Raw genomic sequence first — 24,052 nt, forward strand, 5'->3', positions numbered from 1 at the left:
ATTCTCTAATATCATAAAGCTGGTATTCTGAATAACACCATTCATGCTTTAAAGGGAAAACACTACTAGAAACTGAACGTTTCCTCTAATATTTCACAGGTACTGTAGCTTCTTTTGTGCAACTGAAACCCATGGCTTCTTGACCTGTATGGCCAGAGGAAGCAACCGGTTTCTATGAGGTGCCCTTAAGATGTTGTAGAAACGCAGCACTTATCAGCCCTGACCAGTGGCCATGCTGTAAGGGGCTGATGGGAATTGCAGTCCCACCTGAAGGACACCACTTTGTCTACCCCTGGCTGATGGGATGTGGTCGTTTAGAAAGGTAAAGCAAACACTACTATTCTTATCTCCCCTCCATTCATAATTCTTTGTCTCTCCTTTCTGTGTAAGAATAAATATGTCCAAACCCTTCAGACATTCTTCAAAATGCTCATGATTTGCATTTAGCGAAAGATGGTGATTCGGAAGGCTTCTGTTGCTGTTTCTGAATGGGGATCATAGTATACATTCAGAATGGAAGCCAAAGGTAATCATGATGTGTAACAAACAAGCTGACAAGAGAGCCAACACTATAACAAAAGCAACTTATCCTAATATCCACAGTTCTCTACTCTTAAGCACACAGTTGCACTTGACGATCCTTCCTTTTATTTTTAGCCTCTTACATTATGCATTCAATGAGCCGCTGTGAGATCTTGGGATTAACTTCTTCTAGAACACCTCTCTGTTGCTAATCAAACTAACCTTGGCTGTTAATTCGCACGTCTTAGTCACTTTCCCAACCTCTCTGCACCTAATTGTTCCTGAGAACAAACTCCTTGATAACTCTTGCCCTCCTTCTCCCTATTATTTTTAATACTCTGTTGGGAGCCGCCCAGAGTGGCTGGGGTAACCCAGCCAGATGGGCAGAGTATTTTTTTAAATTATTATTATTATTATTATTATTATCATCATCAGAGGAGAAAAAGAATTTTCATTACTTTTTTCTCACTGGTGCATCTTTCCACGTTATTGATTGTGTGTGTGTGTGTGTGTGTGTGCGCGCGCACACATGCACAGTGAATTTTCAGCTGCACAAAAACACGCATATGTCGCATGGAAGCCAGATTTCTTGTCTCAAGGTAATGGAGAAAGGGAGAGAATCACACTTTCCCAGTACTCAAATATTTCATCACTGGGGCAAGGATATTTTCCTGTCTACTCACCATGCCACTACCAGTGCCACTGAGACTATTGTGAGAGTATATAGGAATGGTCCTGGCTCCACTGGAGAGAGCCCATGACATCACTAGCAGCCAGTGACAAATCCTCTCCTCTGTGCTACCCTATTCTGTGCTGTTGTTGTTCCCCAAATTATTTGATGACATTGATTTCCCTCAGTAATGCTTGTCTCAAATTATCCTTTACATAGAGGCTAGACATGGGGAGGCAGATGCAGACCAGGATTATTGGCCCATCCACCACACCATACGCCCTGCTCTCCCCTCCTCTGATAGCTGAGCATTCATGCAGGGTCATGCAGAAGCCTGTGCATATACAGCAGTACACCCATAGGCTTCCCTTCATAAATGTTCATGCTCAACCCACAGGTATCAGGGTTAGTGCCAGTTGGGTATCTAATGATATGTATTTGAGAATATCCTAAAACACACATTTTTTAAATGCAAAGTGGTATGTTTTTTGAACCAAGATCTGCTCAAAAGAATTTAGAGATGTGTGTAACAATTTAAAAGACGATGATGCCCCATTCTGTGCACCCATGTACGTTCTGATTCAGGAGGTGAGAATTAAGTCAGTTGGCTTTAAAATGTGGACTGAACATAATTCTGTTCTATTCGCAACTGGCAGGACTTCCAAAAGCTGCAGGTGTGCCATAGCCACACCTTTGTCAAATGGCTCATCTCTCAGGGCTGCAGTGGTCTAATGAAGATGACCAGGCATAATGCCTTTGCCTGCTAAACTGCAGCTCCATCTTTACTCTAAGTACAGCATTCGCAAGAAGACATTTCAAAGGCATGAGCCCGGATTCAGCTGAGTTGCATATGAGCTGCCTCCATAAAGAACTCATGGCCCCAGCTCTCTTTTTACAGCTCTGAATCTGGAGTGGGTATGCACTCTTGTCTTCCCCAGATTATACTGCCTAACCTAGAGCTAAGTTATTTGACTGTAAGAAGCTAGTGTTAATGGGATAAAAGGATGAAACACTGCAGCAGGCTGGATGTTGTCATCTCACTGTACACCCAATTACACACCACCCAGAACTCAGGATCACTTGGACAATGGGATTAAGTCTAAATGAGCTGGGGGCAGCTGACACTTGACCAAACAACCCTCCTCTCCTCCCCACATCTTCTGTTGTTCATTATAAATGACCTATTACTGAGTCTGAGGTAATGCAAGCTCCGGTCAGGGCTAACAAAGACGTGGAGGGTGAGATCCTGTTTGTAGTGCGCAATCCCATTAGGGAAGATTAATCACCTTTTAACTTGCAATTCTGCATCTTGGCTTAAACACCAAGAAGGCAGGGAGAGAAGCATCCATCACATTAACCAAACAAGGTAGGAAACACTTTGCAGCTGATAAAATACAGGGCATTGAAGAAGCAAACAGGTTGGTCAGAATAAAGGACTTTGTTCTTGGGGTGGGGGACCAGGAGAGGGAAAGGACATTCAGTTGGGAGGCTATCCTCTTCCCAAAAAGAAGTATGGTAGGGCAAAAGCTCCAGGCGACAACAGAGCCCACTGTGGTTAGATTATGCACATATGAACACTAAGTAGTGCTGGAGTGCAATGAGCCTTGAAGAGGTCACCTTGGGGCCTTTGGAAAATACAGGATTGTCATTTGGCAGCCATCTTCCAAGCATCTTCTGCAATGTCATCAATGAAGATGAGCCTGAGGCATGAGAAGAAATAGGACAAATGCCAACAGTTGTCCAGTAGTAATAAAATAGGCAGTTTTTGGTGTATCACACTTGTCTGGATCTCAAGTGTGTGTGTGAGAGAGAGGGGGTGGGGAGGGAGAGAGAGACAGAGACCAGGAACCTGCTTTATAGTGGGCCAGACTATTTGTCAGTCTAGCCCAATATTGCCTAACTGGCAGTGGCCTGCCAGGATCCTTGGCAGAGGAACATCTTTTGCATCACCCACCACATGATCTTTTAAACTGGAGGTGAACCTGGAGGCTTTTGCATGCATAGTCTATGCTCTATTGTTGAGCTTCTGGTGAAGTAATGAGGAAGGTGAGCAGTTTGGTGTTAATGAGGCAGAAGGCATTCCACTATATTCATCTCACTTCTGGCTGGGGATTATTTTTCAATCTACCTTTAGCATTTCAAACCATACAGCTGCAATTTCTCCAAGACCTCAACTTTTGCTTTGCCACTCCCCTACCTACTGCTATCCATTGGTAGGTGAGTTTCCATCCGCTTTGAAACAGACAGGCATGGGGAAGTCTGAAACTGTGGACTAGCCCTGTGCCCCACACCTGCCCCAGATTCTGCTCTCCTTCTGATGATCAAAGAACAACCACTGCAGCATCACCCCCAATTGATTGTACTGCCTCAGGTAGCCCAGGTAGAACCATAGCCCTCAGCAGCTTCCTCCTTAACCATCCCAGATTCTAGCAGCAGGTCACCTGACTGACACCCATTTGATCCTGTAGCCCTGTTCTTTACAGTTTTGAGGTCTCATAGCTGTCTGTCTTCCACACCCCACCATTACTAGGGTTGCCATATTTCAAAAAGTTAAAACCAGAACACCCAGAAAGCACCACCTTTTGGAAATTCCCCCCAGACATCAATTCCACCTTTGAAATCCCAGAAATGTCTGGGAAAATCCAGACGTATGGCAGCCCTAACCATTATTGTCTCCTGTGAAGGGCACAGGGATGCACAGTTGCTCTTTTGGGGTGGCCAGCTTGTGAATCACATCAAAAGGGGAGCATCAACCCCCCCAAAAAGGATAAAAAAGAAACAGATTTGCATAAACACTACATATGCTAATTTATATGCACAGCTGTGTAAACAGTCCTATCTTGTCTTGCACTACTCACTGGAAATCCTACAGGCCTTCAGCCCTGCAGGGTCTGGAAATATGATACAGATACCCCTCTCAATCGCCCAGCAAAGGAAAGGCAAAGGTTCTGTTGACAAGTCCTGACATCAATTCCACTAGACTTGCCCCCCTGCACATTCACAGCAGCTCACCTCCATAATAGCCACTCTTCTAATATTCCCTTATTCATTCCCCAAGGGGAAATGAATGCTTTTCTTTATTTGTTTATTTATACTGCAAAACAAGAGAGTGAGAAAGAGACTGACAGTCTTGGCTCTGACTGACTGTAGCCTAATGCCCAATAATTGCTTCAAGCTGACATTGTGAAACATAGCACAATTCCATGCCTCTTATGGTAGTTTCCTCACAAGAGGAGGCAGCCCACTACAGTTAAAAAACCAAACAAAAATCCCTTCTCATCTCAGGCGAGTGAGATCCATTGTTATCTAATTATTTAACCATTCCCTGTAGCGCCACTTCTTGGACAACAAATTACAATAGAGGGGGAGGAGGGTAATTTATTCCCTAGGTCACTGCAGAATATTGTCTTTCATTCTTAAATATTCTTATTAACAAATTCTGTAAAAATAAAAAGTGTACTGTATTTCACTTCAATTTTTAAAAAATTGGGGGAAGGGAATCACATATAATTTAATAAACATTTGCAAGTGGTTCCTAAGTGAGTTGTAAAAGGGTAGGAGCACCTTCCCTATAATGAAAGGTGAATGGAGGATAAGTCTCCTGGTAGCTATCAGAACCAGATTACATACGATTTTAGGTAGTTGTCTAAATCAGGCCATTGGTCTTTACCTTAGTATTTTGGTCAGAGGCTCTCCAGGGTTTCAGATGGGAAGTCTCCCTCAGCCCTTCATGGAGATGCCAGGGTTCTGTGCTAAATTTAAGTGGCTACATAGCATTACCCCCAAAATACATGTTATTCTAACAGAAAGGTTAATGGAAGAAGAAATATTGACCGTTTACATCTGCAATCCAACAAACTGCAACCTAACCATCTAGCTAATATAAAATTTTGTATTAGCTTGAAATTTATGGGTTTCTTGAGACCCTAAATCATAGTTTAGTAAAAGGCGAAAGATTTATACGATCTGAAGAGAAACCAGTGGTTTACAGGTGGTACATGACCCCAGTCAAGCTGGCAAAAATCTATCATTTGCCCGATAATAAGTGTTGGAAATGTAAAGAGACTGAAGGTACCTTTTATCATCTTTGGTGGACATGCCCGAAGATTAAGGCCTTCTGGGAAATGATTTACAATGAAATGAAAAAGGTACTTAAATGTACTTTCTTGAAAAAACCAGAGGCTTTTCTCTTGGGCATTGCCGGCCATTTGGTGTCAAAAAGGGATAGAACTTTTTTTATGTATGCTACAACAGCAGCAAGAATACTCATCGCAAAGTATTGGAAGACACAAGATCTACCCACTCTGGAAGAATGGCAGACGAAGGTGATGGACTACATGACATTGGCTGAGATGACAGGCAGAATCCGTGACCAGGGAAAAGAGACGGCGGAAGAAGAATGGAGAAAATTTAAAAGCTATCTTAAGGACTATTATAAACTTGATGAATGTTAGAATGTTGTGGTTTTCAGGAATAAAGGGATACAGTGATATAAGGTCAGTATAAAGAAAAGACTAAGATGACAGAGGGTGGAAAGGAACAATTGGGAGTTGCTATAAAATTTTGGACATTGGGATGCAGAAAGGGGGGGGTATGGGGGAGTCCCGGAAAAGAGGTCTATGAAAAAATGTTATGAAATTATACGTGTTTGTATGTCTTTTTAAGTGTTTGTTTGTTTTTTAAAAAATTTTGTAAAACCAATAAAATTTTTATAAAAAATAAATAAATCATAGTTTAGTGGGTGTGTAAAACCGGCCACTGGTAGCTATTGGCCAGAATAACTATATTGAACCCCCAGCTTCAGAGGCAGCATTTATTGGAAAACCAGTTGCTGATGAGCCATAGCATGGGAGGACTACTTCCTTCATGTCTTGCTTGTGAGCTTCTGGTTGACCAATGTGGAAAACAGGGGGCTGGATGAGATAGAACTCTAGTATGAGGCAGCAGAATTATTCTTATGATTTTTGCAAAGAGAGTGGAAAATATGCTCACAAACAGCCCTGAAGCTCTGAACCGAAAGTGAATATGCTTAGCAAAAATATCATCTTTGGTGTTGGTGGGGTATGGACTGTGGCCAAGTTTTTTCTGGCCAACGTGCTGTCAATATCCAGAGCTAGCCTGAGCCTGCCCTGCATTGGTTTAGCATCCTGAAAGCTTGAGCTCCCTCCCACATACTTTCCCAGGTCTGCATCTCTCATTATAGGTCTTCACTGTTTATTTTATCAACTCTTCTCAGAGTAATGTATTTTGGGGTATGTAGAGGTTTCTCTCTCTCTCTCTCTCTCTCTCTCTCTCTCTCTGGGGACCTGATATAGGGTAGTGGATTTGTTGGTTGCAGAAATGCTTAGGTTTGAAGGATGAATGTGTTCACATTTCAAAGCAAACAGACCTAATTAGCCATTCTCATACTTAAATGCAGATTGGAACATAGCTATCCATTGGATTACACACTTCTCTGAATTTTGCAGCCCAGCTTCAGTTGAAGAAATTTGCACAGAAATGCAAAGATGGATGGAATAGAGCCACAATACAGCAGAATACCACAAGTCTCCAATTATCTCCCCTTCCAAAGGAAGCCAAACAAGTATGCATAGCTCCTGGAACTTCTCACCACTCAGGGAAGTTTAAAGTGTGTAAAGGTGTGAAGATCTTCTTAAAACAGCCACTCAAATGCTACCCAACCCCTGACTCTTATCTGCAAAGGAATAACCAAGAGACCCTGATTGAACAACACATCACAATACTTCATGGATAACTCTTCATAGGGTGCCGGTCTAACACCAACACACTCTGCCAGCGGAAGTTTGCAAAGCAGTGGAGCCACTGCTGAATCCACAGCCTTGCTACTTATAGCAGACATGGAGGAAGGTGGAGGTGGGGGGAGCAGGATGAGCAGGCTTGTATTGAGCCTAATGTCATTGTGAAACAGCTGTGAGACCAGCTCAAGGTTCAGCCTGTCTCAAGCCATCTCAGCTCAACCCCTCACCCTCCTCACCTTCAGAACACCCTTTTCTGGGGCTTTCTTCTAGACCCCATTGGGCCTAGCCAGCGGGCCTCTGTCCCCCTGCATACGCAGTGGCAGAAAGGGGAGGCCAGCACTGACAGGAGTCTGGCTCACTCAGGAGGGTTGGGTTTAGAGATATCTCTACTTAATTCAACGCTCATCCAATCCAAACTGGCAAAAGGGGTTTTGATTGCTCTGCCCATGACCATCTTGGAGAATAAAACACCAATGGAAAGGGCTGCCCATCCCAATGCAATTCTCCTCATTTATGTTCCTGGTAGATGGACTTCCAAAAGTCTTTGCATTGGTGAGGAATATTTCATGATACAGAAATGGCTCTTAGACACGGGGAAAATCACCAGCTTAATCTGACCAGGGAAGCTTTGCTTTGTAGCCAACGTGATGATGATTATTTCTATTATTATATTTATATCCTGCCTTTCCCCCACTCTGCCCATGTGTTTTTGATCTTTGCTGAGAAAACAATGGTCACATTTGCACTTCATGACGGTAAGCCAGGATTCCTAGCCTACTTTGCATCTGCATGTGACCCGTTCACTCCTGATTGCTCAAGCAGGTAAAGCTAATTGGAAAGGGCATCCTATCACAATGAGTGAGCCTGGGATCCTGGTTTTGGCTCCCAACTACGAATCCTAGTTTAAAGACTCCAGTTTACTGTTCTGGCCTGTTTCAGGATACTGGGCTTACCAGCCCTTCCTAGTTAGTTTTACCCACTCATGCAAAAGGAGGAGCAAAATGACTGAATGTAATGCTCCTTCAAAGAGACCCAAGATAAGCCCAGAACCCTGGCTGATTGTGAGGTGCAAGTGTGGCCAATATGAAGCTAAGGGGGGGGGAGTTTACTTTTGTGTTCCCTTTTCAGACAATTAGTGGAGACTTCAAACAACTTGCTAATGGTGACTCCATGATGGAAAGCTCCCCTCCTGCCCCAGTGAAGATACATTACATGGCATTTACTGTGATTATTTACAGCAGAGCCTATCAGATTAATAGTTGCCCACTGGAAAACTGCAGATTCAGGATTTCAGGTCCAAATGAGTCCTGAAGCAACTGTGTAACCTTTGCAACAACTATGGAAAGAGAGTCATTATTTAAAGCAATGCTGTCAATTTAGCTTAGGCTGTGAAATTTCAGGAGGATTAAATAAAGAAGCTGCTTCTTAAACAAACTTGAGGCATCTTTTCCTTGACTATGGACAATGTTTTTGGCCTCCAAATGAAAATGGGAAGCCCAGGCCATCAACAGAAGGTGAAACTAGCCACTAGAAAGTATAGGGAAGGAAGCCGTTAATCGAAGAAATCTACAAACCTTTAAGTGGCATGAGTTGAGTGCTGAACTGAATGTCCAACCTCCCAAATTTCTCACTATTCTGAGGGTCTGAGGGTTTCTTTCCCAATTCCCCTTTTTAGTCACTTTAAAAGCAAAGACACAGATCAGATGAGATCTGGCCAGCAACACAACTGCTGTGTCATTTGAAAAATGGAGCCACAAATGTCCTTGGGAAGAAGCTATGTGATGCAGTGTTGTTGTTTAGTCGTTTAGTCATGTCCGACTCTTCGTGACCCCATGGACCAGAGCACGCCAGCCACTCCTGTCTTCCACTGCCTTCCGCAGTTTGGTCAAACTCATGCAGTAGGCATTGTTATTTAGGCATTTCATGGGGTGAGGGGAAGATGGTCACCCCCATGAGCTGCCCATGGGGGCAGCAATTCACCCTATTTCGCCCCTGGCAGTGATGCTATATAATCACCTACTATCTTTTTTTGGGGAGGGGGTAACTCCGGTATTTTTTCAAAGCAGACAAGGTATGAAACATCTGCATTGCCAGTGGGTACACGACTGAACTATGGTTTCACTTTTACAATAACCAAAAATAATCTCTTACACCACTTATATATTTGTAAGACGTACTACTTCCACCTGAGAACCTTGCAATTTTAATCACACACACACACACACAAATAAATGTCTACAAATGTCTACAAATTTCTCATTCTCCCTCGTCGCTTCATTTAGAACATGACTGGGGAAACTGTGGCCCCTCCAGATATTACTGGACTACAAATCTCATCATTCCTGATCATTGGCCATGCTGGCTGATGAGTGTTGGAGTCCAACAACTTTTGGAGGGCTATAGGCGCCTCATCCTTGATTTAGCAGAAAGGTCCTATAAAGGTGGGGATGACCAGCTCACTGATTGGGCACTGCAGATGCTTCCCAGGGTGTCAAGGTTCCATTCTAGAATGCTCAGGAAATTCCATCATTCCTCGTCCTTCCTTTCTTTTTGAGGTTTCAACATCCACCAGTGTACCTGGGAAGGATAACCCAAGGATCAGAGAGATAGGAGGTGAGAAACTGATAAGCTAAACTTCAACTGCTGCTCGCTGTGTGTTCTGTCATCCATGAATGGACACCTTTGAATCCCCATGGCTGGACCTAAAGCAATACTCATTATAGCAGAGCAAAAGCAGTTCACTGTAAGATAAACACCATCCCTTTCTCTGCTCTCTCTCTCTTGCACTCAGGGTGACACATATTTAAGCTACACTCAGTGGACATGTCAAGACAGGATAGCTGTTCTTAATGCTCCCAAGGAGTTGTGATGCTATTTAATAGCACTGTTTCCCCAAATGCAGTTTCTCATGCAGCCTTTGCAGCTTCCTAAACTGTCCTAAGTGATGGCAGAACCGCAGGGTTTTGTAAGCAAGGAGGGGAAATGAAAACTGCCCAGAGCCAAATAGAGCTTGTGATCTTGGAAAACCTCTTTGTGAGATTAATTTGGAAAGGAGGGGAGGGGAGAAGGCAGCAAGAGTGAAATGGATTCTTCTAACTTCATTTGTGGTTTGCTCTTTGCAATCCACGGGTGTATTTGTTTGTGTGGTGTCTGCCTGCATCTCGTTGACTTACAGAGCCACAGCACCATCTAGCGGGGTAGAAAAAAAGGAAAACAAGAGCATTCTTTATTCTGCCAAATGAGTGAGGTGCAAGCTTTTTGACTGCTCTGATTTTCCATTGGGCTGAGAAATATCTCCATTACATCAGTTCAATTTTTACCCTTTTGGGGTTTTAAAAAAAGAAATTATTCATTTTTGCTCTTTTGTAGAAGAAACAACAAACAACATTCTATTTATAATTGCCCAAGCTCATTACTGCTAATATAAACATTGGGGGCCTATGCAAAAATAGAGATGTGTGGGCAGAGAACCATCTGCTGAGTATGTTGCCTGCCAGAAACTCTATTCTGCCTACGATAGCATGAATTTGGAGGTCTTGTGTGCTTAAAATGGGCTATGCAATCACACCCCAAACCCAATGGTTTTAAGGGGGTAGAGAAAAAATAGGCACCATTATAATCCAAGCTGGTCTTAAAGAAGTTCATTACATTTTTCCTTGTCAAAAATACTCAGTACCCCATAACTGAGTAAATACCTGGAAGGTTTTAGTATTTCCCACTAATAACAGAATGAGGAGAGACTGATGGAAACTGTTATGTTGCCAAATAACAAAACTATTTTAATAATTAGAAATGATAAGCGGCAGAGTTCTCACAACCTCTCACAGTTCACACATGGGAATTTTTTATTATTAGCATTCCTACACATCCCAGAGCATAAAGTTAGGGCTTGAGGGGCTCAGTCTTTATGAATTCTGATACAAACTGACCTGATTGCCATTTGCCAGATTTATGTGCAGATTGGAATTTTTGTTATTCAACAGGTTTTGCACTTCCCAAATGTCCTGATGCAATTTCAGGCTCAAAGGCTCATGTCAAAATAGATTTAACATGCATGTATTGAATACACACACACACACACACACACACACACACACACACACACACAGAGGTAGCATTTAAATATTATCTTGTTGACCTCAAGATGTATCAGACAATGACTAATCTCTGAGCAATAACCATGGTAGTTGGGCAAGGTCGGAGGTAGAGTTTCAACAACATCTGGATGGCACACAGTTGCAGCAGACAATGTTTCAAGAGCCCTGACCTTTCTTTAGGTTTAAAATATGCTATCCAAAGCAACAACAAAAAAATTCTGAAAGGAAGTTTAAACCAATTTTCTAGCTCTATAAATTTATTGACGGGTTCACAGCTCATCAGTTGAGAACATGCTGTGCATGCAGCACATCCCAGGTTCAATCTCTCTAACATACTAGAGGTATGTTAGAAGGATCAGGTGGCAGGTGAGGTGAAAGACCTTCTTCTGCCTGAGATCCTGGAAAACTGCTGCTGGTCAGGATAGACCACCCTGGGCAACATGGAGAAATAAGTTTCCTATAACACTGGGGCTCTGTGTGATGGCAGCATTTTGCAGGCTGATACTCATTTGACCTAGCTCTGTTTTATTATTTTCTGGGATTTACATTCTCTTGATTTGCTTTTTAAACCAGTCCACACATTGCTTTCTTTAAAAAGAAAAAAGGTCAGAAAAAATTGCCATGAGCAGAATAATTGGGCTGGTGATGCTGAGGAGATCAGCAGGTGATGCTTCTCACGGTATCAAAATCTCGAAATCATTAGCCTCTACTTGCTAATGTGCACAGATCCAGCTGCTGTTAAAGGCCAGATATGGTCTTAAAGTAGCCACCTTGGTCCTAGTTGGCAGGACATTCTCCAGAGTCTCTCTCTCTCTCTCTCTCTCTCTCTCTCTCTCTCTCTCTGTGTGTGTGTGTCTGTTAGAGCTAGGAAAGATCTGTGGCAGATGAACTATAAAAGACACAGATGCTTCCTAGGCCCCTACCAATCACATGACTGATGGCCTGTGATGCCTGTCATCCATCTTCATCATTCACCTGAGATCAGCAGGGCAGAGATGTAGCAGTTGGAAGGTCATTTAGTGCAATTTGGAGGCAAAAAGGAGCCGCTATGACAGATAGTTATGAGAAATCAGCAAAGCTGACAGAGGCTTTTATTGGGCCAAGCGAGGCAATTAAGTTAGAAGCACAAGCAAAGGGAAGATGAATTGGACCCCTGACCATGTTTCTGTTGAGATGACGGCCCATGTCCATTTGAAAAGAACAATTTATGCTTGGCGGGTGCATTATTGATACCAGAGTCAAGCAAGTTATTTTAGATGTGGAGCTGGCTTCAGCACCTTGGAGAGTTCATAATGCTAGAAGGCAGTCTGGGAGGGAGAGTGTGACTATGGAGGTATTCAAAACCCAACTCAAAATCAACTCCGTATTATCCCCTTCTTTGAGCCCATGATGAACAACAGGGTGGCCACCAAATTCAGCCCTGGTTCCTAGCTCCAGTTCGGACAAAATAGGACTTTGCTGAAATATCTACATCCTTCTATCAGATTTCCTGACGTCTGCAGGCCTTGCTAGATCTGTGAAAATATCTGTTGGCACTGGATTCTAAAAGGAAGCACACACCAATCCTCAGAAGCCTAAACACTTTCTGCAGCCTGCATGAAATATTATTCCTCCTCCCTACTTCTTAGATGGTTCTTTATTGATGCATTGATGCTATACTGATGTCTGAAGTCTTGAATAAAGAACTCTCAATGCTGACATGCACCAAAGACATGATTATTATTAGAAGTCTCTCAATTAGGAATGAGTGAACCTGTCTATTTCTAGTTCATATCACTTTTGCATTTGTCTTACCTGTAATTCCATTTTACAGTAATCTGTGAATCTTTTAATCCTCGACAAATAAGTATTTGAATACACATTTAAATATCTATTTTGAGCAGTTTAAACTGCCAAGAACTGTGCCACAGCATCAAGAGACCACATAACACCGGTCTTGAAAGACCTACATTGGCTCCCAGTACGTTTCCGAGCACAATTCAAAGTGTTGGTGCTGACCTTTAAAGCCCTAAACGGCCTCGGTCCTGTATATCTGAAGGAGCGTCTCCACCCCCATCCTTCTGCCCGGACACTGAGGTCCAGCACCAAGGGCCTTCTGGCAGTTCCCTCACTGTGAGAAGCCAAGTTACAGGGAACCAGGCAGAGGGCCTTCTCGGTAGTGGCGCCTTCCCTGTGGAACACCCTCCCACCAGATGTCAAAGAGAACAACAACTACCAGGCTTTTAGAAGACATCTGAAGGCAGCCCTGTTTCGGGAAGCTTTTAATGTTTGATGTATTATAGTATTTTAATATTCTTTTGGAAGCCGCCCAGAGTGGCTGGGGAAACCCAGCCAGATGGGTGGGGTATAAATAATAAATTATTATTATTATTATTATTATTATTATTATTATTATTAGAGAAGTGCAGAATCCTGTGGATAGTTTTGATCTCTGTGTTAGTAAAAGAGATGCAGATCAGGATATTGCATACAGGAGATCCACGGGGATCAAATGACTCAAGTATCCCCATGCTTGACTGGCTTAGCTTAATGTGGAGCCTTGCAGAAACAAGCTCCCTCCAGTTTAGCATCTCTACATGAAAACTTGGGGACATTGCCATTATGGTAAAACTCTGCCTTCATAAGCAGAGGCAGCAATACTTCTAAATACCTGTTGCTGGGAGATGCAGGAGGGAAGCATGTTCTTGTGCTGAGATCATGTTTGCTGGTTTCCCACAGGTATCAGGTTGGACAACTGTGAGAACAGGATGTTGGACTAGATGGGCCATTGACTTGATCAGCAAGCTCTTCTTAGGTTCTTAGGACATATATTTTAATGTGAGCCTATCTTATTTGTACTTCCCGAAACAATATGCGAATGGAAACACAGCTATCTTTCAAAATAAACTCTTATTTGAATATCGCGGTGCAGTTTTCAGACCAAAAAGTTGTACACCTTAGAAGTATGCATCAGAATGCATACAGTATGCATACAGCAAAATGCATTACAGTGGTACCTTGGGTTACATACGCTTCAGGTTACATACGCTTCAGGTTACAGACTCCGCTAACCCAGAAATAGTACCTCGGGTTAAGAACTTTGCTTCAGGATGAGAACAGAAATCGTGCTCCGGCAGTGCGGCGGCAGCAGGAGGCTCCATTAGCTAAAGTGGTGCTTCAGGTTAAGAACAGTTTCAGGTTAAGAAAGGACATCCAGAACGAATTAAGTTCTTAACCCAAGGTACCACTGTATATTAAGAGAAAAACACTTGCAAAAAATGTATTAGGAGAAACATGCTTTAAAATGCTGGTTATTTTTCATGAGCACTTAATTATTTTTTAAAAAAATTGCAAATGCATGCAGAACTGTGGCTAACTGAATTTAAGATTGGGCAACTGAAAAGCAGAGAAATCAAAACTGATCCACTATCCTGACCTTCTCCAGTACCAAAAAAATAGCAATTAGCAAAACTATATGTCTCCGTGAGTCAAACAGATTGCTGGTCCAACTTTAAAGTGTCACAAGAGAAATCCCAGCAGGAGTGAAAGGTTTTGGAACTGTTTAGTTGAAACTTCCTATCACTCAATTCCTGGGCCATCTGGTGGCAACTGGGAAGAAAAAGAATAATTATTAAAGCAGTTGAGCTTCCTTCAGTATATTTTATGAAAGAGCTACTAGGGTAAGCTTTGAAAAATCCTGCTCTTGCTTATGCAGTTATTTAACATTACTGTCTATGAAACACTGGCATTTACACATAACCAATGACGGTTATATTGCTTAAGCTGAGAGGGCGGGGTGTCACAATTTTTAATGCCAGGAACAGAGTGCTTCTGAAAATCAAAACTGAGTTATAAAGGAAACCTGCCACTTCTAATCAATACAGGTCTCTGCCTCAGGCTAGAGAGAATGACATGTGACAGACTTGCTTGCTGCACTAAGTGAAATATTAGGCAATCCGGTGAGTGTTGTTCTATAGCTGGTAGGGGAAAACTGCGGAAGAGGAGAACATAGCCTGGAATATGGGTGACTGGCTTCGGCTGGGGATTCACACCCCACTACCCAATTTCAGATTGTTGAACCAGTGTCAGCAATGGAGTTTGTGCCAGATTGTGAAACGGAGGATGTAACAAGGGTGTGCCAACACCCAGCTCAGGACAAAGGAGTGCACTGAAAAGGTCTCCATGCATCATCAGTCAGGTACATCGGGTTACATTCTCAGATCCTTATGAAGTAGGGGTGTGGACCCTTTTTCTAACCCTGCTCGAACGGCAATTCAGCACTGGAAGCTGGATTCTCCAGATGGAGAATGCTCTTTTTAGGGTAATATGAAGCAACTCCACATAGAATAATCACATACATCCCTCCGGCTCCTTTAACACACTCAGAGATATAAAGTCTATTTCAGAAGTGTCTAAATAACCCACCTAAATCTTCCTCTCGGGAATTGTTATTGAGACAACCGAGTTTAAAATTTTCATGTTTTTCCACAATGCTCCACAGCTCAGCCTATTGTAACAGCCCCTGGATAACAAGCTTGTAACATTGCTGAGATATGTCTCCATGCATAGCTAAACTCCACTGGAGATCAGTAGGCAGTCATCTTCCAATGAGAGGCAATAATGAGCATATTAGGAAGGTCGGATAACTATCAAGAATATGGGCCTGGGCTTATCCTTTTAACCTGCTTCTGTTTTTCTTCCCTCCATCATTTTTTTTAAAGAAACATTTACACTCACTCACACACACACACACAGTTTCTATTTGTAGTATGGATTTATTCAGCTCACCACACTGTCTCCATCAAATAAGGCTTCTAAGGGATCTTCAGAGATGACTGTTGAACTTGCTTCCATCCTACTGATGTCAGTGGATGCATGAGACTATTGTACATGCAGACACAGCATCCACATGTTTGCAGATTCACATGGGCACCGATACCACCAGGGGATGACTGCAGTTCTTGTGTCAAAATGTTGCATGCAACAAGCTGTCACAAAAATTACTCCAATCAGCTTAGCCATTTCCATGTTGGCCAAGGTGACAGAGAGGAGTGGCAGGAGAGAAATCAGTTGATTCTACTAGGGAAGAGGAGTGCACAATTCAGGCACAAGGATCAGATTTGCACTACTCAAACACTGACGCATAGCAAAAGTCTATCAGAGTGGGGAGTTGTTAAAATTTCACACAGCCCCAAGTTGCTAACAGTGACAATGTTTGGAAATTAACTTACATTTCAGCTTCGCAACTACAATCTCATGTGGATCTAGGAAGCATTCCTTCTTGGTTTTAGGCTCCTTTGGGAGGAGGGGCGGGATATTAATTAATTAATGCAGGAATGGGGAACCTACCACCCAATGGATGTTGCACTCCACTTGTCATCTGTTCCAGAAAGGCCAGTGTTTAGGGAAAATGGAAAGTGTGGTCAAGAAACATGGGTAGCACCACAGGTCACCCTCCATTTCCCTAAAGGATGAAGAATTTGCTACTCCGAAGGGACAGAGGTCTTTAGCATTTTATTTCACTTATGAATCCCAAGTGCAGCCACAACAAAATTTTCACCCACCAACATTTGGGAGATAAAAGTGAAGTGGAAAGAAAACACCACCTGTTTGCAGCTGCTTCTTTCCCCGACTTGTGATTTAAAAAAACAAAACAAAGAAAACAGTATTTATTAGAATTCCAACACATCAAATATTAAATGCAAAACAGTCATTCTGTACCGCAGGAGTGTGGTTAGCACTCCATCAGCTGTCTGATTCATCAGCCACCCCCTTGCCATTTCTAAGCCATTTTTAAAATATGGTATTTGTGAGTTAATCCCAAATAATTATGGGAGATGCAGGAAACAAGACACAGAGCTGATCAGATCTGGCTATGTGACAAACACACAAAGCCATATCAGAGTGAGGGCAGCAGGAATGCCACAATGGCACCACGCAGCTAAATCACAGTGAGGGGAACTATTTTCTTTGGTTTCACAAGCTTTGCTGAAAAATTGCTGGAATGGAGAAGGGTGCATTTTGTAAAATGTGTCCCCAGCTCCAGCTTAGCTGTGTTGGGCAGATGGGTTCACAGAATGCTCCTCATTCATCCTAAAATACAAATAACCCCCTTCAAGACATCATAATTTCAATGGAACTTCCTTTCTACACATGGGCTATGAGGGGTGTAGATTCAGAGCAGACAAGAAAAGCCTCAAATTAATCAATTCCTCCTGTGACTTTGGAAGTATCTCTCTTTAGTCTGACTCTCGGGGGATATTCATGCCACAGACTTAAACTGATTTCAAACTCATTCTCTTCTGCAGGGAACCTGAGAAACTGCAGTTCTGCAAGAGGGGCAAAGAGTCTGTAACAAAGAATTCTCGGTACCAAACAAATCCAGAGTTCTTCAAGTCGGGCAGATATACAGCCAATGTACATTTGAAACATAGATGGGGCCTTAGTACCATGAGGAGAACAGGTGAGAGGGAGGAGGAGGATATCCTTTAGAACACTGATAGGGAACATCAGGCCGGGGGGGGGGGCTAATGAGACCTCTATTTGGCCCTCAGGGGCTCTTCCAGGAAACTCCCCTTGTCCTTAAGGCCAGGTCCCTGAACAGCCATTTTTCATGCTTTTTCAAGCACCTTTGCCTGTCTGGAACCTGTCATTCAGCTGTGATAATGCCTCTCACTTACACTGATGTGGGGGTATATGTCAAAACCTCTGACTTTTGCATAGCTCAGATACAGACTACTGGACAAATGTAAGCAGCTGCTGCTTCACTAACGCTCACCTCTGCCTCTGGCCACTCCATGGCATGCGGCGCCTAGAAAATTGCCCATGAAGAAATGTGTTCCCCCATCTCTGCTCTAGAGAGCTCCCCTCGGGTCTCTCTGTGGACACCTGATGCAAAAAATTTGGAAACCAACTCTTCTGACGTTGATTCTCATTATTTTCAGGGCTAATTCAGTATCCCTGAGGAGTACACAAAACAATATGTCAGGCAGACATGCTTCCATACAAGCTCTTGGTCTGCATCTCAGCCTGATGCTCTGCAGTTGCTGAGAGGTGTTTCGGTGCTTGCTGAGAGGAACCTAAAAGCTCCTTGGACAGTTTCCACAATGGAAGACATATCTTGTTTGGCATGTGATGCTACAAAAAACCAAAAGCGCACTTCTGTGTGAAGGCTGCTGCGAAGACTTGGGATGTGAGAAAGGGAATGAAAGGCAGTGGAAATATGAAGCAAAAGGCCACTTCCGATATTGCTCCTGGGATCTATAAAAGCCACGCCACATTTTAACTTTTGCTTCTTATCTAGGTAGAATACAGAGTAGTAGTAGAGGAATGAGGATAGAACGTTTTTCAAGGATTGCAGGAATGGCACAGATTGGTGAAAAGAGAGGTACAGACAGTGAGTGTGAAGCAAACAAGATTGAAGAGAATAGGATAGGGTGTGTCCTGCTCTCCTGAGCTACAATTTGCGTAATTTGAATTCTATCTCTTTCAAATATCCATACCAAATCTTTCCACTGAGTTTGCCAACAACACTGAAGAGTACTACCAGGTAAAAATTAGCAGCTTACAAGTTTATTCATCAACAGCTAATGATACATGTGGATTTATTTTCTGCACCCCATACCCCTTTTATGCATATTGTTTTGAACTGTAAGGTAACAAATTGAGCACATTAGAAATAAATGAGTGGTAATTAAACAGTGGCAAAAAGGGGGCTTTTGCTAAAGCAAATCAAGTGCATTAGCAATAAAATTGCAGAGGCCACCCCACCCAGGCACAATGTAATTGGCCCCAATAGCAACAGGTACAATTATGAACATTCACCTTCTCAGTTCGAAAAGGAGGCAAAGCCGACCCATTTGGATAACCCTTGGGGTGCAGAACGTCAGACATTACCAATGCAACATGGGAACTGAAAATGCAGGCATCGCAACCCCACCACAAAGTTAACATTAAGGAATCTAGCTTAGAAGTGTATGTGGACACACATTCAAGAGAGAGGCACAATTTGTTTTTCCTGTTGGCTGAATGAAAAACCTGTTTTAACAATACCAATCAATAATGTATTGCGACCTATAATTTGAACATACACAGAAACAACAAAAACAAAGGAAAACTAATCATTGACCACCTGACAGATGTAGCAACAGACATCTGTTTGGTGTTTTGCTGTTTACACATGAGCCCCCTGCAGGTGACTGATCTGCTGCAAGCCAGGAACTCCTGGTCATTGGTGCAAGAGTGGTTTTTAAAAGGCCTCCACATGGTCATAGCCAACGGGAAGAAAAATGGCATATCCATCTGTGATCTAACTGCCATTTCTAAGTAGTTTTATTTAAATATTCATAACTTACTTGCTTCAGTAAGTAATGTAGAACACACACTGGATCAACAGTGAAATTAGACAAAAGCTTTCCTCGAGCCAATACACATCTCATGTCACATCACATCAATAAAGCCACAAATCAGCACTTCATTGGTCTTTGCACTAAATGGGATATTGGGCAAGTTGCAGCTAATTGTGCCAAGGGTACCAAGATAGACTATACTTTGGCTAATGTCCCAGGGCTAATCCACATGCTACCTGTTGCTACTTCATTTCTTCTGCCTTTCTCCTTCTGGACTCACACATGGAAGAAGGATTAAAAGGGTGCTGGTGACACTTGCAGAAACTTCCAAGGTCAGGAAAACCGCAGCAGTAAACCAAAGCATCTCTGACCATAGAGGCCAGTGCAATTGTTCCACGACAGACATGTGAGTGAGGGGAGAAGGAAAAGGGAGATGTAATATACTAAGCCCCTAAATTTTCAGCGTAACTCATCAAGATCCAGTTGAAATAAGCCTAAACTAGTGGAACAAAATATCACCAACTATGCTGGATGGCTCCATGAGGTTTGGCTGCCTAGTTTACAAGGATCCATTTCTGCACTATGAAGTTTCTCACAATATTATATCATCTTACGACCTATTGTGGACACATGAGAACCTTTGTGACCCAAATTACCTGACAATACATTATTTGCCAGCTGTGTTTGCACAGCATTTCCATTCTGGTCGAATTAACAATACATACACCCCTGTTAGCATCTGGATCACACTGGCACTCAGGACAGCAAGGACCTTGTGCAACATTATTGGAAAGATGCTAGACACCCCAGAGTGTGTTGGAGAACTGTGAGAACAAAATCTGCCATTGAATAAAGTCCAGTCCCAAACAATCATTTGCAAGCATAACACAACCAAGGACATACCTTTTGTAGATCTCAGCACGACAGGTTTTAGAGCGATCATTGTGAACTTACCTTTCTCGCTCCTTTTTGGAGACATCCTCCTACCACAACCACTTCTAAAACACCAGCACAGGAATTCAAGAGACACCTGGCTGTTGACAATTCAAATCTGCTTTTCCTTGTATGAGTGGGGCCACATTTGACACATTGCTCTTTAAAGACAGGAGCCTTTCTTCAGAACCAGGTCTTTGATGACCTCAGCCAGGAGGGCCAATATAAAGGACTTGAGTGCCTTCCAGCATTTTTCTGTGACATTTTCTTTATAGTCTTTTTAGTACCTTCTCTAGAAAACAGGCATGCTTACAGCCCTCCCTACATGATGCCTGCATACATAACATGTGTCTTATGATGCACAATTTAAGGATCAGAAGAAGCCCCACGAAGAGTCACTTTCACTCACATCAATCTGCCCTCCAATTGCCCTATATGACACCCTATCTGTTGATTCCTGAACATTAAGGAAGTTCTAATTACAGACTCAGAAATGAACTTGCTGACAATTTGAAGTCCATCTGAATTCATTAGTGCCAATGGGTTCTGTAGTGCTTTGGAATCATGTGGCCCAATTCATTAGAACCCAGAAAGGGCATGATGTCACTAACCCTTTTAGATCACTCCACCACACTTTTTTAAATGCAGCTTCATAGGTCCTAGGGTTGCATTTTCTGTGTAAAGTGGTTTCCTAAGAAGCATGCCTATGATTGACAAAGAAGTGTGTCTCATGGGGAACTGTGGGGCAGATAAGTGCCATGCTAAAAAACAAAACAACAAAAAATTAGGGGAAGGGAAAGGAAGAGGACAGCCAGAAAAGGCATCTGTTTCCAGACAGAGCTTAGGGCATATTTACTAACTGTGATTGAGCTGTGAATCTCTGCATAAAAGACAAAAGTGGGAATAATTCTGTGCCTATTGATATAGATCTGACTGCACTGCATTTGATTGGGATTTTAGAACTAGCTATCTATACATGCATCAATTCACATGCCACAGAGCAGCTGGGAGATTGCAAGTTTTAATTTTCCCCAATGGAGGGAACACATGTGTGTGTGCAGAAAACTAGCTTAAAAGGAAAAAGAATTCTAGGCCAAGTTTCTCTCTGATGTGCCAATTTTTGACATGTGTGAAGCAATTTGTTTTGTTTCTTTTGATAGGGTGCAGAAGAAATGCATCCAAACAAATGATATCTCATGTGCAGTCCAAATGGTATCACCCAGGGGGGAAAGTGTGTCACACATGTCTGCTGCATGTGTGGATCAGCATCAAATTCCTGCTCTCCCAATGATTTCCCCACACGCACCTTGGGTTTCCCCACATTAACACTAGATAAATGTAGTGCTCCATATCATGATAGTTGGAGTGACCAAACTGAAAGCAAGATTTGAATGACTAAAGGATGAATATACGCTTATAGGCTCATGAAACACCCAGTTCCCATCTTAAACATGAATGTGGTAAAGTCACCACAAGGTGATTTTAATGTGTCATTTTCGCTTGAAGAATACATCTTCTAAATGCCATTATGAGTTCTGTGGGGAGAGCTTAGCTTTCAGTGGATCTCCAGGACATGCTAAACTCATTCTCATTATACAGAAGGGCAGTCAGAAGATCCATTTCACAGTGACTTTACCATGTCAAAGATGAACATGAACACAGGACCAAAGTCCAGTAGCAACAGCACCATGGAGCCACCCTCCCAACTCCAGCATCACTGCAGCTTGCCTGGATGGTACTGGAGCAGGGAAGGGAAGGGACCAGGTTATGGCTGCAGAGATGCACTGGTGAAGCTAAACAGGCACTCCCACCAGAGCATCCAAACTGCCCATCACTCCAACACTGTCTACGACAGTTTCACTGATGCTGGTGTCAGGAGAGCAGTTCCACAGTGCATATCAACCACACTGGATACTACTGCCAAAGTCTACCAACAAGTGACACCTTAGCACACAATCACCAACAGGAAATTGTGAACATCATTTGCAGAACCAAAAAGCCTCCAAGAGTTCAATTTGATACCTTTTCAGCTTTTGCAGCCACTTAAGACAAGACTAAGTACCGGACACTGTGGCTGGAAAACTTTTAAGAAGTTAATGTACTTCATTTAGTAAAACTCTGATTACTGTCTAGCACACACAGTTCCATCTGGATGCTATAAAAAGAACATCAATAGCCCCTTTCATTTCATTTGTCTTTAAATATGAAAACAGAATGCACTCAAGCACTTTCATATTAGATCAAAGGGAAAATAATTATCCTACTCTTTCTTAAAGTAATCTAGCTTTTAAAGCTAGTTGCCTAGCAAGATGATGAGGCAGCTCCGACATTAGGATTCACACCCAGTGTTAAGCTACCAAACCAGACATCAAATGCCTTCTAGGTCCTTGCAAAATCCCATATAAAAAGCTGATACTCACGATCATTGCACTGGTTCCCAGAGTAGGAAGTCATGGAACAGTCACAAATGAAGCCTTCCCATTGCTGGATGCAGATGCCTTGGTTGGCACAGGAGTCTTCTTGGCAAGTGGTGCTTGGTCCTGAGATGGGATAGTGAGGAAAGCAAGAAAGAAAGAGCAGCGATTGGAAGAGAGTCATAATACGAGACCATTATTTATTGTCGTCATGCACCAAAGAAGAAAAGGAAACCAAACACTTTTTTCCCCTATTTCATGGACATGCAACAGAAATCCAGGACACACAGAAGACATGGAGAATTGCACACTCAGCAACAAACAGAAAACTGTGGCACGCAGCAGAAAGAAGGTGTGGAAGGTAGCATATTCCCTCTTAGGCAGGCTCAGAAGAAATGCTTATAATAACTGAAGTTTGCCTCCCCCACCATGCCAAGATTCACCATAATCATCCTAGTTCTCTCAACAATGCAGCCTGATTCTCCAAGTTGTCTATTACTTGCCTCCTCATGATTGCTTTTCATCAAGGATGGGGTGGGATGTCGTTTGGGACTCCTAATCATTTCTTCAATGCAGGTTGGAAAGGGAGAAGGGAACTGACAGTTCATTTCTCTAGTAAGTGTCCACTTTATCCAAAGACCTATCAGCTGGTCTTTGAAAGGACAATGTTTGGTAGGATCTGGTACAGTGTCAGCTCCTGCTCTTTGTTGGTGCCTTTGACCCTGCCTCTTGACCCTTTGTATCAATGCTATTTATTTTCAGCACCAGAAATATGAGAAACAAAAATTGGGATTATTCATTGGGTTAGTTCACCCACAGGCAGAACTGCATAGGAAACAAAGGGGGGTACACTCATATTTTGAGGATCCAGTTGCAGACTGCAGGTAGGAACCACTGATTTTATGCTCATTTGCCATATGAGATCAAGTTAATTCTCCATTATTATTTAATACTGTGCTTCAGTTCCTCTCCTTTAAATACAACAGCAAAAACTGTGGAGATTTCAGGATGAGGAACACACTTTTTGACTTGGTCCAAGCCACTGAGCCATCTGGGTATAATGAATTAACAGCATCCTCTGAGATTCATCAATCAAAGGGATTTTTTCCTCCTTCACTGTTGTGGAAGGAGGTGAGATCTGCCATGCACAAAACAGTTTGTCTTGCTATTTCACCAAACTCAGCAGATCTGAAAGACTAGAAAAAAGGAACTCTCCCTTACGACAATCAACAGAGAGTTGCATTTTGGATCAACGAATGAAGAAGAAAAACACCCAGCAGTTTACACTTCTGTATTTTCAACAATGCTCTTATATCCATCAAAGGAACAG

At 42.6% G+C, this 24,052-nt stretch overlaps 1 protein-coding gene across 27 annotated transcripts in view; it reads right to left on the bottom strand.

The window, feature by feature from the left end:
• The window catches only part of NRXN3 (neurexin 3), a 1,220,542-nt gene that overhangs the window by 635,032 nt on the left and 561,458 nt on the right, over positions 1-24,052 (bottom strand). For all 27 annotated transcript variants that reach the window (XM_082232019.1, XM_082232034.1, XM_082232025.1 and 24 more), the window contains one exon: positions 22,729-22,848. In XM_082232019.1, the coding sequence (XP_082088145.1) occupies positions 22,729-22,848 (120 nt within the window). The remainder of the gene's footprint in view (positions 1-22,728; positions 22,849-24,052) is intronic.

The sequence above is a fragment of the Podarcis vaucheri genome, assembly GCF_965113315.1.
Source record: "Podarcis vaucheri genome assembly, chromosome: 1".
Taxonomy (NCBI): Eukaryota; Metazoa; Chordata; class Lepidosauria; order Squamata; family Lacertidae; genus Podarcis; species Podarcis vaucheri.